Source organism: Spea bombifrons, chromosome 13 (genome assembly GCF_027358695.1).
Source record: "Spea bombifrons isolate aSpeBom1 chromosome 13, aSpeBom1.2.pri, whole genome shotgun sequence".
In the NCBI taxonomy this organism is placed as follows: domain Eukaryota; kingdom Metazoa; phylum Chordata; class Amphibia; order Anura; family Pelobatidae; genus Spea; species Spea bombifrons.
In genome coordinates, this window is record NC_071099.1 from 7,881,301 (window position 1) to 7,900,159 (window position 18,859).

Genomic DNA, 18,859 nt, shown 5'->3' on the forward strand with positions numbered 1-18,859 from the left:
CAACTGACAATTGTCAGTTAAAGAGGTATGGGGGCATGCTGCTTAGATGCCTGTATCTCAGGCATCTAAGCAGCTACTTACCCCCAACATATACCGTTGGAAAGGTAATCGCCTCGCCTTTCCAACGGTATATAGATTGTAAAATATATATAAAATATATAAAATAATAAAAAATATTTAGTTAAAAAAAATAAAAATGTAAAAAAAATGAATTAATGTAAAAATAAATGAATTAAATTATTTAAACATAAAGTAGTTTAACTTTAAAAAAAAAAAAAAAGTTTAAGTATTCTAGCTAAATGATCACTGTGGTAGCCAATGTTACCACAGCGATCATATAGCTATAAAAAGTCACATTCCCTTTTTAAAAATGGCCGATACTAATTTTTAATCCTATGATCCCTTTGATCATGGGGTTAAATTTAGCCAACGGTAGAGGGAGGCAATTTTTGAAATCCTGATGAACTGCAAATATTATTAAAATCAGCCATTTAGCCTGTGCGGTACGTGAGTAACCATCTCATCCCTGGAGCGCCTTGCATTTTTACTGCAAAACTTATTTTTGCTGTAAAAGTGATTTTGTTTTCTCCCTTTACCATCATTTCTTTGGGATTGTAAGGGGAAAGAATGGTGTGTGCTTCTGTGAGTGAATGTATGGAAAGTATAGTGTGTGCTTCTGCGAGTGAATGGAGATATGAAAGGCGTGTGAATGGTCAGTAATTAGGGTTGAAGCCTTGACGTGGCAGTACTGCTCACGTAGGAAGTTAAATTATGGCACAAAAAGTACACATTTGCAAAAACGACATCCCTTGGTGCATCAAATGAGGGGCTGCATGTGTTTCTAGGACAAACCTGGAGTGCGCAAGACACAAATGAACATGTCGCTATGGTTAGAAAAATCATATTTTCTAGCCAAAGCGACATATTCCATCATTATTTGTGTCCTAGAAATACATGTAGCCCTCATTTGAAGCTCCAAGGGGTGTAGTTTCTTAAAATGGATGAATTGTCTGAATGAGGGAGAGCATGAGTTAATATGTGGATGAACTGTCTGAATGAGGGAGAGCATGAGTTAATCTGATTGTGCGTATCATAGATGTATAATTGTGGAAGGGTAAAGATGGCACTAGCAGGATGTTTGAGCCTTGGGGACCAAGATGGCACAGGCAGGGTGTATATGGGACAAAGATGGCAAATCGTATGTGTGTTATCTGGGTGCTGGCCAGGTTCTATGTGGGCAGTGTGGACGCCAGGGCTGGCTTTGGGGTGTGCAACCTGTGATCTATCCCTGTAATTTAGCGGGTTTTAAATATACCATTAATGCCGTGTTTTTATGTGAATTCCAATTGATCTATACCTGCAAAGCTGGGTTTTTGTGTGTTCTTCTGTAGATCCATATCTGCTATGCTATGTTTCCATACATTATTTATGTATACCTGCAAATACAGGGTTTGTATGTCTTGTTCAGTTGATTAATACCTGCAATGCTGTTTCCATGTATTTATTTGATCTATACCTGCGATGCTACGTTTCATATATTATTATTGTATACCTGCAAATACAGGATTTGTATGTCTGATTCTGTTTATTTGATATATACCTTCGGTGCTGAGATCACAAGTGAATTTCAATTGATCTATACATGCAAAGCTGGGTTTGTGTGTTAATGTGTTGATCTATACCTGCTATCGGCAGCAAGGTCTAATATTTATATATATATTTATATATATATCGGCAGCAGGGACTAATATTAATATATATATCGGCAACTGGGGCTAATATTAATATATTTGGGCAGCAGGGGCCCTGAAATCATTTAGTGCAAAAGTTAAGGTATTGTGTTATTTAAAGGATTTCAAGGATTAGTCTAACTAAATTGTGACTTCAGGCTTCCCATGTTGAATGATCAAGTATTGTATTGGCCAATAACAAAAGTATCATTCCATAGCACATTACTTTTGGCAGTGTGTGTGTGTGTGTGTGTGTGTGTGTGTGTGTGTTTTTTCAGTGGTATGATTTAATGGTGGAAATTATTAATGCCCCCCCAGTTCGACTGTGGTATCTTGTGTGCCCCCCCTATATATTGTTTCTAGAGTCGCCACTGGGTATTAGTAAGAGTTTTTACGTGACTGCGGCATCTAGAAGAACAAAAATTTATTTTAGTTACACACTATTTGCAAAAGCATTTCTGCAGTTTCTTTTCTCTTGATGTAGATTGTAGGGCTGCAGAATGTATTCACTATAAAACACTGATACCCAGAAAATATTGTATCTGTCCTTGATGTTATGAGGTACTGTATATATAATAATTTTAGTACAACATTTGCAAAACTGTGTAAAACAACATGAAAGTTTGGGACGAACAGCACAATTTCATTTATTTTTGCCTGGTAACATAATTATAATATAATATTGATAGTATACTTTAAATTCAAAGAGGAGGTGTTGGATTACCCAAATGCTTATACTTATTAAAAAGTTTTTTATATATATATATATATATACTTCCTTAGGTAAGATTAACCTGGTGGTCAGCAGCATGTTACTGAATCGACATTTGCCTGTTTAAGACATAGGAACAAGATTATCTGAGAAATCTCAGTAAAGCACCTCTGACAATTTTGGAATGACATAATGTTGCAGGCATGTTTCATATAAAATAGGCCAAAACAGGCTTTGTTCTAAGTTTTATTTATATACCATCGTGTTGAATGTTACTGAATTTAACCATCATGGTTCACCTGAAATATTTTTTCTTCTCATTAGACAATGTAACATTGACATCACTTTCAAAATGGCTCTATTTTGTTGCCAAGATATAGTAAACTTGCAACATACTTTGTCACTACTTATGATGAATGGGCAGGAATGGAGGGTTTGCAGGAGCAGGGTTTGCAAACACTTCTGGTGAACTGTGAGATACAAAACTAGCGTTGTAAACTGGCATATCTAGTTGTCCAGTTTTATCTAGTTTTAACCATCCAGCTAATCATATTTTAGTTTTTTTTTTTTTTTTTTTTTTTAAAGTCCATACGTTACCTGCTGTGCAGTACATTATATAGCCATGCCCATTTATCTGAGAGTGGCTAAGTATTTCATATCATTATCTAATCTATGAGTCCATTGGAAAACACTTATTTTAAAAAAAATCTTTACACAGAAAAATGGTACTACCCTGCCCCATAGAGCTTACATTCTGATTGTTTTGTATTGGACACAAGAACATCTCTAGTTGGCTACACAAACCAATCCTCCAACTATCCATAAAACATTACAGTGCAGGTAATGCTGTTACCCAATTACTCACTGATCTATATACGCCTTTCTTACACAAATACATAACTAAAAGCAATAAAATAGAACATTGAAATGGTGTGTTACAAAGCTACTACAAGGGCATAGAACGTTAAAAGTGATATGTACTACCCATTCAACAGTATGTTAAAACATTGTAAAACTACAAAACTAGTGCAAAGTTTATGCTGACAGCTGTGTTCTTTTCATAAATACTATACTCTACCAACTACTTGAGATGAGAGTGCTAAATGAAAAACAGCTAAATAAGAGCATGACCACATTACTCTCTTGGCCTGTATATATCTCATGTATTACATGGTTAAAGTTACACAAACAAAAAATAAAGTACACATTTTGTATAAAGTTTAACTTCTACACTCCGTCATAAATATTATATCTCTCTTTTATCTCTGCAGATATACACAGCCAATATATATGTTTATTTACCAAGTATCCTACTAAATATTATAGGTCAAAGCTTTAAATTATATATTATTTCTTCTTTCCAGTTATGTTGTAATACATTTTTCTAAAAAAACAACAATGGTACATTTTTTATTGGCATGGAGGTGTTTTCTAAAAATCTCTAAAAAACACCCAACCTGGTATAGATAATAATGCTTTCTGATTCCAGGAGACAAACTTCGTATCAGCTTTATGAATCACTAGTATTCTTTAACCTCAGTATTTATCCTGGGTTTCTTGAATTTATGCACATGCCGAGCGTATCTGTAATACCGTATTTGCTCGATTATAAGACGACCCCCCCAAATCTGAATATTAATTTAGGGAAAAAAGAAAAAGCCTGAATATAAGATGACCCTATAGGAAAAAAGTTTTACCAGTAAATGTTAATTCATGTAAACTATTTTTTTAATAAAAGCTATGATTGAGAAAAATATTTTAGTTTTATTACCTTCTATTTTCCAACCTGCCCCCCCAGTTATGCACATCTGTCCCAGAAATGCCTTATACCCCCTATATGCCACTGTGCCCCATGATATGACTTTTAACCCTGTATGCCACTGTGCCCCATGATATGGCTTTTGACCCCCTATGTGCCACTCTGCCTCCAGAAATGCCTTATACCCCTATATGTCACTCTGGCATTAAGGGGGTTAAAAGGCATATTATGGGGCAGAGTGGCATATAGGGAGGTTTAAGGCAATTCAGGAGGCAGAGTGGCGTATAGAGAGTTAAAAAGGCATTTCTGGGAGAAAGATTTAAATACTAAAGTAAATGATGAAGACTGGAATAGAGCTTTAAACTTAACTTATAAGTATATACACTGCCTAAACTTAAATGAGCTTCAATATAAGCTTATGAACAGATGGTATTTGGTCCCCACATTATTAACAAAAATGTTTCCTAACAATTTGCCAAACTGTTGGAGATGCGGAGCGGAAAAAGGAGACATGATGCATATTTGGTGGAATTGTTTGCCAATAAAAAGATTATGGTTAAAAGTCTCAAACAGATTAGTCAATAAATTTGGCCCGCATTGGAAGTTGACCCCAGAAAGAGCATTACTCCACTTAAATTTACCCAATCTCGTAACTAAAGACACCCAATTCCTACTGCATTTATTGACTGCAATAAAAATAGTAATAGCCAGAAATTGGAGATCCTCCGAGGTAATAATATGGGCAAAGATAAAATCCCAATTAATTTACCAATGTCAGATGGAAAAGGGGATTTTGTCTCAAACAACATGGAGTAGCACAAAGTACGTAATATGGGAAAAGTGGCTAAAACTCCTTGCTGACGGAGAACTTGATGTTTAGACACTTTACTAATGAATGGAACCCTGTCCAGAGAAACTCGACACCATACATAGACAGAATATTCGATATCAATGGAATCCTTGTATGTTATGTTTGTTTTTTTAAGGTCATTGTAATGTCATTTTGTATTGTTAATTTGTGAATAAAAAAAAAAAAAAAAAAAAAAAAAAAAAAAAAGGCATTTCTGGAGGCAGAGTGGCATTAAGGGGGTTAAAAGGCATTTCACAGAGCACTCTGCAGCTGCGGGTGATCTGGATCTTAGTCGTCTCATAGTCAGACCTATGTGAGGTCTGATTATAAGACGACCCCGATTATAAGATGAGGGGTATTTTTCAGAGCAAATACGGTACTTCCACAAATATACTGCCTTTAAAATTGTTGAACAATTGAAAGCTGAGGGCCTCAAAACAACACCTCCCCAAACCCTGGTCTCCAACTACACTAACAAGGCAAGCTTGAAGACTTTTAGTGAATTAAACAAAAATGGTTTTATCAAACACATTGTGAAGATATAGTTTTTGCTATAAAGCCAGCCTCTCAGTAAACCAGTATTGGAGCCAGCCCTAATTAAAGCACCCTAGGTAATAACTCCAAATCAGAACAACTGTGTGTGAGGATGCATGGCAAGAGTTGAGGGGGCACAAAAGAAGTGGGTGGATAAGAGGCATGGCCACCTGTCCACCATTTCCGAATCACCACCTTGTAATGCTAACATCGTAAAGAGGCTTTAGCAAGCTGCAATGGAGGTCTTTGCTTCAGCAGCACAGATCTCCATTTCCTTTTTCACCTTGCAGGTTAAGTGAATGGAGAACAAGCGATCTCTCCAAGCAGCCCATTCTCTCCCCACTGCCTACAAAAGTAGGACTGTCTGTCAGCAACTCAGGATGGTGGGAAAGTGCCCAAAAATGTGGGAATGGTGGGAGGTATGCCCTTGGTGAACCTCTAGTGCCCAGTCACGGGTCCATATGCTTACTTATATAAAGCGGAACCTGACTTCTCTCAACACTTCAGTGCCCTAACCCTATATGGCAGCAAACCTTGTACACTGTTTACCATTTGCTTTGTAACTCTAAGGCAGAGGTGTTTGAAAACTTAGAAATCTCAGTGCTTATGAGGTCTATAGAAAGTGGGTTGAAACATACTATACCATACTGTATACTGATATATATATATATAATATCCAGGCCTTTCACTTGAAAAGACAGTTTAACCCATTTTTCAGCACAGTCAGTGGATCAAGCTGAATTTGATTCACTAATCGTTATTGTAGTTAAACATGTTTCAGCGATAAATACTTTTCCCTGGCAGTAAGCAGACATCTTTCACATACCTTGCAAATGTCCTGTTTTTTGGTCACACAGTCCTGATATTTAGTAATTAGGTGAATCAAACTAGGCCTGTGCTGCAATAGCACAGACCTCCATTGAAGCTCCGACTTGGCTTCCTTGCTACATTATGAAGCTGACTGTCACAAGATGGTAGCCGTGCAGTCCTGCCCCTGACCATAAATCCTCTGGGGTGCAGCCATAACCTACCCTGCCCCTAACCAGGCTCCCAACACAGGTCTCCCAATTTGGAAACATGTTGGAGGTATGCTGCCATTTGGCAGAGGCAAATCTCTGTACTCGGGCTGATGTGCACATATACAGTACTGTGCAAAAGTTTTAGGCATATTTGAGCAAATTAAGTAAGGTTAGAATGCTTTTAAAAGTGTTAACAGTTCATTTTTACCATTCAACAAAATGCAAAGTGAGTGAACAGAAGGAAAATCTGAGCCTTCAAACCAAATGGTGTCCAGAGAAGGCTTTAAATTGCTGGAGGTTCTTATTTGTGTTAAAATGCATTGCAGTCCCACTGATTCAGCTCCTTGGTAAGCAATGTAAAATTAGATAGGACTTTCCAAACCTGGGGTATTTTTACAAAGTGGCTATTCACAGAATTCTTCTGTTTTGTGTACTTATTGATCATTATTCTAGCAGCAACCTGAGAATTGAAATGTGTATGCCTTTTATGCTTTTTTAGGTTGTGCGCTTCCCTAGTATGTATTTTTTGTGCTGTGCATATTTGCAGGTTTTGACCAAATATTAGGGATGATCAGCCCCACCTGCCACACAGGTGCGTGCTCCCCTAGTTTGTATTAGTTGATTCTCTTGACCTTGGTTCCATTTCAGAGGTATGGCTTCTAGGCTGCAAGCCCTCCATGAAGACCACTTCTGATCAGCCTTCTTTGGACAGTAGGTGGGTGTACCAGGTTCCCACTGTTTTCTGACAATACTGACAATACTGAACTGATGGCACTACAGGGCATCTTCTGATTGCAAAGCATGATTTGTCTTCCATCTTGTTTCCTTTGTTGACCACTGCTTCTATGGCCCTCAACATTGCCCATTTCTTTGTGCTTCTTGAAAATAGCTTAGACAGAACATCTGGAAACTTGTTTCTGCCTGGGATAGACCTTGCTGATATTTAACTACATTTTTGTCTTGTGGCTGTGCTCAGTCTTGCCGTGGTATATGTCTTCAGCAACCTCACTTGGTTAGTGAATGTATTATTCTTCCACAGCTGTTTCTGTTTCAGTTTATGATCGTGGTTTGCCCTATATATTAAGTTAATAATCATTAACTCCTGTTTGGTATGATTGTTTAATCATACCCCTAACTAGATGCCTACAAAATCCCTGACTTGTGCAAGTGTACCTAGAAGAATCGATGCTGTTTTAAAGGCAAATGTTGGTCACACACCAAATGTTGATTTGTGTTGTGTTCACACACTTTTTAAATTATAAAAATAATTATGTCTATTTTTGAAAGCATATCTACTTTACACCATTTTCGTTCATCTGCCTAAAACTTTTGCACAGTACTGTACACATGCAGTGGGATAATGCATGCCAAATTCATCCTGATGACTGGGATTAGGACACAGGGAGATTAGACGTTATTCCTTTTAACAAAATTTTGAACAGCCATGTGAAAAACAAATTTAATAAGACTGTTCCATACACAAGAAGAACTATTTTTGACCTCTCTTCCGCTATATTTGAAGAGCAAGACAGCTTGAATTCAGAAGTTAGTTTGGTCCTTTCCAATGATCTATAAAGTACACTAAATCAATTGTAGCAGGGAAATCGTTTGTTCTGCATAAAACCTACAGGGCTGCACTGATTTCAGGATTTAAGCCACTGCCGCATTTTTCTTTTAAGTATGTTTTTGTTTATAGATCAGAATATAACCGCCAGGGTATCTACAGTAAGTTGGTCTTTATGTTGCATTTACAACACAACTCGGTCTTTTTTGTGCTGTTTTTATGGTTTTTATGACATGACCCCTTTTGATAAATGCATGTTGGATATGACTAGATTTTTAGCACTTGAGCAAGTTGTCTGTTGAGCCCTTATATATCTAGATCATTTGGCTAGGCCAGGGGTAGGCAATCTTCGGCTCTCCTGATGTTATGGACTACATCTCCCATAATGCTCTTACAGTCATAATGCTGGCAAAGCATCAAGGCAAATGTAGTTCACAACATCTGGAGAGCCGAAGGTTGCCTACCCCTGGGCTAGGCTTTCCAGGCTTGAAGCAGAGGTGGAGGTTTAGCCAAACATGCATCTATTGTGTGCTGGGTTATAATGTGAGCATTGGTCAAGAAAGGCAAAAATATCATACAAGTTTGATTCGTGGGACCTATTAACGTAGCTGTTAATACGCTGTTTAAATGCTAATGTCTTCAATCAATGTACTTGCTAAATTGAATGTGTAGAGCTACAACCCAATAAGCCATTACTCACTACTTTCTATCAATGGGGAGGGGAACCTACGTTTTTCATACAGTATTAGTCTCAGACAACATACCTTCTAAATGATTCAGATTTATGAAAATCAGTTACATAAGACTTTCCATGAAGTATGCAATCTTATGCTATAAGAACTTAAAACCTCACATATTAAAGACTAATGCTTACAGGTTTACTTATGGGTTGTCCAGAGACAGATCCTGAAGATTCTGTTGATTTATTTCCAAGGGTTGCAGAAGACACTTCTTTGAAGCTTCCTAGTTTTGGTTGCAGGTCTGGCAAGTCTTGGATGGCCCCTGTAGGGGGTGGCATCGCAGTCTGCTGAGAAGGTTGCATTGGGTATTCAGGCATATTTGATGGTTGCACATTGTGGGCCATCATTCCACTGTGTAGTACCGAATCTTGTGGAACAAAAGGCTGCGTATAATTGCCTGACATATTTGGAGGAAACATTGCACTTGAGTGGGTAGATCCAGGATAGATATAAGGGCACTGACCATAGGAAAAGCATCCATCCTTAACCGGGCTTTGAGGCTGAGAGAAATTTGTTGGGTACATACCAGGAGAATGTCCTGAAACTGGCTGACTAAAGAGTGATCCTCCTGGTGGTATCCCCTGAGGTTGAGAGGATGCAGGTGATGCCACTGGTAATAAGGTCTGCGCCATGCTCATTGCTAAGGATAACACATTAGCCAATGAAAACATTGGAGCTGTGGGAGACCACTGAGGTGCTGGCTGTGAACTTGATGTCAGGACTGATACAGCATTATTTATATTATGTGGTGCCATCCCCCTATTCAGCACTTCCTGCAATGTATTATGGTTATTGGCAGAATTACCCAACATGCTAAGAAACCCAGAGTTCTGAGAACACATAGGTGTTGCAGAAGATTGAGGCATTATGTAATGGGGCAAGGAGGATATATAGTTGGCAGCCTGCACGGAACTAAAAGCTGTAGATGGGAAAGACTGGGAGCTTGGCAAGGAGTGGCTTGTTGAAAATGGTCCAGTTGGAGTAGAAATATTTTCAAATGAAGGCCAAGTTCTACTAGTTGCCATTGGGGAACCTATGCAAAACAAAAAAAACAAAATGTTGAGAAAGTAGTTGGCACAGTAAATTCAACATAATTCTACAGATAAACAAGGATAAGCAAGGTTCATGCATCATAAAAATTGTATCACCTAAAAGGAAAAACTGACATATTAATCCATTTGTATTTTTAAATGGATGTTGCAGTCCATTTTTACGTATACTCCAATGCAGTTTGATGCATGCAGTACTGAAATCAGGACGCATTAGTACATTATTTTACATCCTCAAATAGTATACATGCTGAGACTCAGCTGTTCTGCTGAGTAATAAGCAGATTATGGTATGATAGTTGCTTCCAGTAGAGGTTGCTAAGATAGGGAGCTAAATGAGAAAGAAGCATACCAATAACTAAAGAATGTCTATGTCTATTTCCATTATAAATTTAACATTAAAGTAAGGCTGGGTGCCTAATTATTCAAGGCCACTCTGCCTCATGAAATGCCTTATCCCTCCCTATATGCCACTCTTCCCCATAATATGCCTTTTAAACCCCTAAATGCCAGAGTGGCATATAGGGGTATAAGGCATTTCTGGAGGCAGAGTGGCACATAGGGGGTCAAAAGGCATATCATGGGGCACAGTAGCATATAGAGGGTTAAAAGGCATATCATGGGGCACAGTGGCATTTAGAGGGTTAAAAGGCATATCATGGGGCACGGTGGCATACTGGGGTATAAGGCATTTCTGGGGCAGAGTGGCAAGCCTAGGGGGAGATGTGCATAAAAAAGTTTACATAGTTTATATATTGGAGGTGGTAATATATATGCTATGTGTGAGTAGTATACATACTCACACACAGCATATATATATATATATATATATATATATATATATATACCGTATTGGCCCGAATATAGGCCGCACTTTTTTCCCCCACTTTAAGTCTTTAAAGTGGGGGTGCGGCCTATATTCGGGGTCTAGCGCCCGACGCCCGGGACATGTAGTCCCGGGCGCCGGGCAGGCAGCGGGGTTAGGATACAGATCCCCCGCAGCGGTGCAGGGGACCTGCATCCTACTGTCTGATACGCTCAGACAGCCTCCCCTGCCGGCACTTTCCACGGGGGGAGTACCGGCACGGGAGGTTGTCTAAGTGCATCGCACAGACGATCACCGGCAGCAGCGATGCGCCGTTGCCGGTGAACGTCCGCACGATGCATTTTAACCCCCCCCGACTTACCAGGGCAGACTCCCGGGTGTCTTGCAGGGCCGGCACCGGGAGTTGTATACACGATGTGCATAGATGTCCCCCTCCGGCTCCGTAAGACACCCGGGAGTCTGCTCTGGTAAGTCGGGGGGGGGGAGGACAGAGTGGCAGCATATCTCGGGGGGGGGACAGAGTGGCAGCATATCTCGGGGGGGAGGACAGAGTGACGGCATATCACGGGGGGGAAAGGACAGAGTGGCAGCATATCTCGGGGGGGGGACAGAGTGGCAGCATATCTCGGGGGGGACAAAGTGGCAGCATGTTTTTTGGTGCTTTTTTAAAGAAAAAAACTTTTTCTTTAAAAAAGCACCAAACTTTTAGGGTGCGGCCTATATACGGGGGGCGGCCTATATCCGAGCCAATACGGTATATATATATATATATATATATATATACACTCACACATAGCATATATATTACAATACACATATCTCCACAGAACAAGGCACTCACTGGTCTTTAAAAGGTAAAAAAACCCTCACAAATTATTTGGACTGAAACATCAATCTGCACATTGTACAAGTAAAGACCCATGAGTGTCTTGTTCTGTGGAGACATTATTATTAAATGTCCCCTTAGGTAAGTAGGAAAGGGGCCTACCTCATTGAAAGGAGAATGAAGAGGGATAGGAAAGAGAGAATATAGAAACTGAGGGGAGCACAGAGAGTGAACTGAGGGTGGGTGCAGACGAGAAGAATGCAAACATAAAGCCAGTGGAAGTTTACCTTGAACTGTTTAGACAAGCAGGGATTATGTTATTTAAATTGTGTGTTTTACATGTCCTGAACCTGTTTGCAACTCCTGTGAGTTGTTTTGCTTCCTGGTTTGTATGATTTTAGCATGTATTCATTATTTTTCCATGGGTTTTAATTTTTGGATAATTAATTGGATTAAGCCCATTGATTTAACTTGACCATATAACTGATCTATGGCATCTATACATGTACCTGGCAGTAGAGATCCAAGGTCAGATGACATAAGTAAAGGACCAGAGGTACCAAAAACATCATTGTCCAATGCAGGGCTACTGTGATACTGTTGAGCTGGGGAATTATATCCTTTAGTGGGACTTGTGCACCCCAAATCTTAAAGAGAAACACACAGAATTAGCTATGCAAATGATAACAAGAGGGAAATTACTTGAATAAAATTAGAAAAAGATGTGTTATTAGTAATTGCTTTATTAAATACTACTTTTATATTGTTCAGTAAAAATAGTAAAAATGATTATAACAACAAAACACAATTTAATGAGATGCCAAATGAGTTATGCAAAGTTATTCCAATAAACATAGCTCACATAAATATACAATATGATCAGAAAGTCTGAACCCATAGCACCAACTGTCTTAATTAGATCATTTATTAAAAAGTAGTAGCATATTGTAATCTGCTGATATGTATTACTCAGGAATATATTAACACTAAGGCAAAGCCATTTTTATTCTCTGTAAATTTTGCATGTGAAATTTTCAGGGGTTGGGCTAAATCCCTTACTTCCAGTGAAGGGAAATCTTAATGCCTCAGCATACCAAGACATTTTGAACACTGGTATGCTTCCAACTTTGTGGGAACAATTTGAGGAAGACTCTTTTCTATTCCAGCCTTAATTGTGCCCCAGGGCACAAAGCAAAGTCCATAAAGACTTGGTTGGAAGAGCTTGACTGGCCCGTACAGAGCACTGACCTCAACCCCATCGAACAACTTTGGGGTTTACTGGAATGGAGATTGCGAGCCAGGCCTTGTTCAGCATCAGTGCCTGACCTCAGAAATGCTCTACTGGATGAATGGGCAAAAATTCCCACAGAAACACTCCAGAATCTTGTGTAAAACTTTCCCAGAAGAGTGGAAGCTGTTATAACTGCAAATGGGGGACCAGCTACATATTAATGTCTATGTCATAAAAGTTCCTGTTGGTATAATGTTTAAGTGTCCCAATACATCGGTCCATATAGTGTATTCCACTCAAAGGGTAACATCCTAGCACACACGTGAGTTGCATTTGTCTTTTCAGGAAAAATACCTGACATAAATTATATTAGTAAGGTATTACTAGTACTTCTACCAATGCTACTCAAAGTGCTCCTGTTCAGGTGTATGAAGAAGGACATCAATTGAAATACAGACCTAAAGTGATTACACCAGCAAAAGATCAGTAAATCAAGTAATCATAATTATTGGAATAGAACAGCATCTGAAAGCTCAAATGTTGTACCCCAGTAAGCAAAAGCAAAGTCAAAAGATGAGTGGCAAAGTACATCCTTCATGGGTGAGTAGCAGTCTCTAAAGCACTTCAAGTCTAATCATTTAACATGGGCCAAAGGATACAAAAACGTCACAGTGGAAGAAATAAATGCTGTTTTTTTCAAATAAAAATGTAAAATTTCTGGTTCCAATCACGGACTTCATGTGATGAGACATTTACATGAAATGCTAACACAATAGTGTGTAAAACTTACAACTAAATAGGGGGCAGCAGAGATTCAGGTATGGAGATGCTTTGCTTATTCTGGGATTGATGATTTGCACAAGATCAACTACACTTGACCACAGAGAAGTACCACTGTATTAGCAGAGGTATGCCATCCCTTCTGGTTGTGTGGAAGAAGAATCATTTTCCACCAGGAAAACAATCCCAAGCACACATCTAAACTGTGTCAGGCATACCACTCTATTTTCCTGAGGCATGTTAAACCTTCTGGCTTAAAGCTGTATGGAAGAAGATTTATTTTTCAACAGGAAGCTATCCAAAACATACATCAAAGTCAAAAGTCAACAGTCAAAGGGAAAGCAATGAGTGCAAATTGGCATACATTTACCACTGGAATCACTGGACCTCAACTCCATTGAACATCTTCTTTCAATCTTCAAAGCACTCAAGGTGTTGTACTTAAACTCAATTACCAAGAGATCATCTAAACTGCTCTCTACCAAGAAATACTGTAACCCTGACTTGGTGGGAGGTCCGGTGATGTCAGTGGGCGCCCCTGCTCAAGTCGGGGGCGTCCCCGCTGATGTCAGTGGTTGTTCCCGTTGACATCACGGGAAACACCCCCATTTAAAGGGGAAATGGGAGGGGAGCGGGGCGTGTCATGACCTTGCTCCTGCGACCCGGAGGATTCTGGTGTTGACCCCGAGAGTTCCCAGCTGTCATAAGGGAGAGGGAGACCTCCTCCACCAGCTAGCAGCCGCAGCAGCCGCCACGGAGCAGAGGGAGACCACCCTCCATCATCCAGCAGCCGCCACTGAAGAGAGGGAGATCTCCATCCGGCTCCACGCTGGTAGCAAGTCATGGACATGCAGGTTCCTATACTTTAGATTACGATCATGCCGCAAACAAGATGCCCTCCGTAATCCCTGAACAGGAAGTGACATCAGACTTTTCAAAACCCCTAATTGGTGCCTAGTCACTTACTATACAATATAATCCCTCAGTAGACATCAGACCTTGCCCTCTGATGGTCGTGCCTATGTTACATAGGCCTATTCCTGGGTACGTTCTATTATGGTATCCAGTGTTTGACCTCGGCTTGACCTTGTTAATTCTGACCTCCAGATTCCTGACTTTAGCTCGTTCTTCGTTGTTCCCTGATTTCTGGTGACCTTGGCTTGTCTTGTAACCTGCATCAGTCTTTCCAAACAGTTCAAAACATACACACACAAAAGTCCTATATAGTATAGTTATATTTAAAGCACGCATCTAGTAGGAAAATATCATAATAACTTATTTTAAGATCCTCAAATGTATATTCCTACAAAAAAAATATTCAAGGAATCCATGTATAAAGTGGATATAGAGGCAAAAGGTGATCATTATTGCATTATTGCATGTGCCTACCAAAAATCCCTTGTGGTTGTGGCAGCACCATGTGATTTCTGAGGGGAAAAAACAAGCCTTCTGGCTTGTCTGGTGTCTGTAGATGACACATACAGTTTCTCACAAAAGTAAGTACACCACTCACATTTTTGTAAATATTTTATTATATCTTTTCATGTGACAACACTGAAGAAATGACACTCTGCTACAATGTAAAGTAGTGAGTGTACAGCCTGTATAACAGTGTAAATTTTCTGTCCCCTGAAAATAACTCACCACACAGCCATTAATGTCTAAACCTTGGCAACAAAAATGAGTACACCCCTAAGTGGAAATGTCCAAATTTGGCCCAATTAGCCATTTTCCCACGCTGGTGTCATGTGACTCATTAGTGTTACAAGGTCTCAGGTGTGAATGGGGAGCGGGTGTGTAAAATATGGTGTTATCACTCTCACACTCTCTCATACGGGTCACTGGAAGTTCAACATGGCACCTCATGGCAAAAAAGGATCTGGAAAAAAAATGTTGCTCTACATAAAGATGGCCTAGGCTATAAGAAGATTGCCAAGAGCCTGAAACTGAGCTGCAGCACGGTGGGCAAGACCATACAGCGGTTTCACAGGACAGGTTCCACTCAGAACAGGCCTCGCCATGGTCGACCAAAGAAGTTGAGTGCACATGCTCAGCGTCATATCCAGAGGTTGTCTGAAGGTGTAGATGAAGTTAATGCAGCAGAAGCAGGAATAAGAATACAAACTGTAGCTTTAATATAAAAATAAACATATCTTTTCTTATATGGAGGTTAGACTGGAGTGGGAGAAATGGAGGGTCTCCAGTGGTATACGTAGTAGTGGAGAGGTCTACAGTTTCCAATCTGTGTATCTAGGCTTAGCTCCTTCCCTTAATGACATCAACACACATAACGCTTTTCACATAGAATCCTTCAACAAATGCGTGAGGCGTCTTTCTGCTCCTGCACTTTAAATAATCCCAATCTCCTATTCTCATATTGCAATATCCAAAGTGTTCATGAAAGATAAAAATCACATCAAAATAGATGTAACCAGGCCCAGACTGGCCATCGGGCATGACGTAGGGGCTGATGGAGCTGCAGCAATCATTAACGCAGGGCAAAAGGGGCACCTTCCCCTTACCCCCCTCCTAAATTAAAAAATCGTTTTTTGTTTTTTTTTATTTTATTTAATATCCTCCATGTTAAATAAAGTTATGTTAAATAAAGTTAAAACAATGTTTTAATTTAAGTCCCGGGCAGGGGCGTCGAGCGGTACTCGTGAAGTTTTAAGCAACCGCTCACTCTCCGTGACTCCATCGCGGTGCCGGTGTTTCATGCTGTGCACCAGAATATGATGTCCTATTCCGGGGCTCAGCTGTGAAGTGCGCACCGCGGCAGATCGGGAAGACGGGCGCCTTGCACTCCCACCGCAGGACTCCAGCAACAAAGTAAGTAAGGATAATGAGAAGTAGGGAGAGGGGGTAGATAGTGAGAAGGGACAGAGGGGGGTGCAGTGAGAAGGGGTAGAGGGGGGAAGGCAGTGAGAAGGGGGAGAGGGGATAGATAGTGAGAAAGGGGGAGAGGGGATAGATAGTGAGAAGTGGGGAAGGGGTACATAGTGAGAAAGGGGGAAGGCAGTGAGAAGGGGAGAGGGGGTACATAGTGAGAAGGGGCAGATAATAAGAAGTGGAGGGGTAGATGGGGAATTGTGAATGCATACGAGAATGAATTAATTAATGTGTGAATGCGCACGAGAATGAATTAATGAATGTGTGGATAAATTGTGTGAATGCGTACGAGAATTTATGAATGTGTGGACAAATTGCTTGAATGATTTGTGAGACTGCATTGATGAATATGTGTAAATGATTTGTGTGAATGACTGAGTAACTGTGTAAGTGTTTGTGTCTATCATGAATATTTAAGTGATTTGGGGAAATGCAAAGATGGCACATGAAGGGTGGGCTGTTTGCCGACAAAGATGTCTTACACTGGGCTGTTAGGGGACAAAGTTGGCTCGGGCTGTAATATGTGTGTAATCTGGGTGCTGATCAGGTTCTATGTGGGCAATGTGGACACCAGGGCTGGCTTTGGGGTGTACAACCTGTGATCTATGCCTGTAATTTAGGGGGTTATCTATACCTTTAATGCTAAGTTTATATGTGAATTCCAATTGATTTATACCTGCAAAGCTGGGTGTCTGTTATTCTGTTGATCTGTATCTGGTACGCCCTGTTTCCATACATCATTTATGCATACCTGCAAATATAGGGTTTGTATGTGATCTATACATGCAAGTGCTGTTTATATGTGTTTGATCTATAGTTCACAGGGAGGAAGGAAAGGAGAGTTATGGCTTAGTGAATGATGGACAAAGGAACTGGAAATGATTTCAGGGGAGAGGACCTCTCAAAGTCATGGTCAGGGTGAGAAGACTGCACTGACTATGTCAGGCTGATAGGAGCGAGGTGAGGAACCCAGTATGCAGGCTACCTTCCAGGAGAGGGGGGGGGTTAGTAGACAAGGCGAAATCCAAAAAGAGTCCGAAGGTCAGGGCAGGAGAGAGCAGTGAAGTGCAAATAACAAACCAAAGGTCAGGATAGGAGAGGACAGGAACAGCGAAGCCAGAGGTAAAAAAACAGGAATCAGAATAATCGGGAGCGCAAACTAAATAGCTCTGTCAAAAACAATAACTGAGCACTGAGTGAAGCTCAGTGCCAGTTTTTAAATCCTCCACTAGGTGTCGCCCCACCCACTTGCGTGGTGCCGCTGACGCACATTCCCTGGCTACGTCTTGCAGGAAGCTAGAAAAGGAAGGTGGGGGCGCGCATGTGCGCCTACAGACAGTTGCAGGAGCTGGTTCCTGGAGGACGGAGGTTGCGGCGGTTTCCCGTGATCTTTGACAGCCGGGGAAGGTCTGCGTGATGGACGCAGACAACCCCCGCCGCTAACTGCACCTCCTCCCGGCTGCAGCGGAAGTTGCCTACGCGAATCGCGTAGAGCTGTACACGCTGCCCGGACTACGCACCGGGGACTCAGAAGCTCCGGTAAGTTTGGAGGAGGGAGGGGGAGGGAGTGTTAAATGGGGGCATAAGGCATTTCTGGAGGCAGAGTGCTCTGTGAAATGCCTTTTAACCCCCTATATGCCACTCTGTCCCATAATATGCCTTTTAACTCCCTAAATGTCAGAGTGGCATATAGGGGTATAAGGCAATTCTGGAGTCAGAGTGGCACATAGGGGGTCAAAAGGCATATCATGGGGCACAGTGGCATTTAGAGGGTTAAAAGGCATATCATGGGGCACAGTGGCATATAGGGGGTATAAGGCATTTCTGCCTGTCCTGGTGTGTGTGTGTGTGCCACAGGCAGGCTGTTTTGGTGGCAGGGCCTGTCCTGGTGTGTGTGTGTTTGGGTGTCGGTGTGGCAGAGCCTGTCCTGGTGTGTGTGTGTTTGGGTGCCGGTGTGGCCGAGCCTGTCCTTGTGTATTTGTTTGGGTGTCGGTGTGGCAGAGCCTGACCTGATGTGTATGTCTGGGTGGCAGAGTCTGTCCTGGTGTGTGTGTGTTTGGGTGTTGGTGTGGCACAGCCTGTCCTGTTGTGTGTGTCTGGGTGGCAGAGCCCATCCTGGTGTGTATTTAGTCATCTGTTTTCTGGCCCTTTACTTTCTGTAGGAATAAATTGAACTATTTAATTTTTACTTATCCAGAGATAAAATGCCCTCCTGAATTTGTAGTCACTTCAGAGGACAAAACATTCTAGGCCCAGAAATCAGTGAGAGCAAAAGTAAAAGTATTGTTTTATTTACTCTATTTCAACCTGCGTATCTTATTAAAAAGGATTAGTGGCACTAAATTGTGGC

The 18,859-nt window shown here is 40.8% G+C and overlaps 1 protein-coding gene across 1 annotated transcript in view; it reads right to left on the reverse strand.

Moving 5' to 3' along the window:
* The window catches only part of WNK4 (WNK lysine deficient protein kinase 4), a 166,401-nt gene that overhangs the window by 43,482 nt on the left and 104,060 nt on the right, over positions 1-18,859 (reverse strand). Inside the window, exons 14-15 of the mRNA XM_053454206.1 lie at positions 12,119-12,256; positions 9,043-9,941 (exon numbers count right to left, since the gene is read on the reverse strand). Coding sequence (XP_053310181.1) covers positions 9,043-9,941; positions 12,119-12,256 — 1,037 coding nt within the window. The remainder of the gene's footprint in view (positions 1-9,042; positions 9,942-12,118; positions 12,257-18,859) is intronic.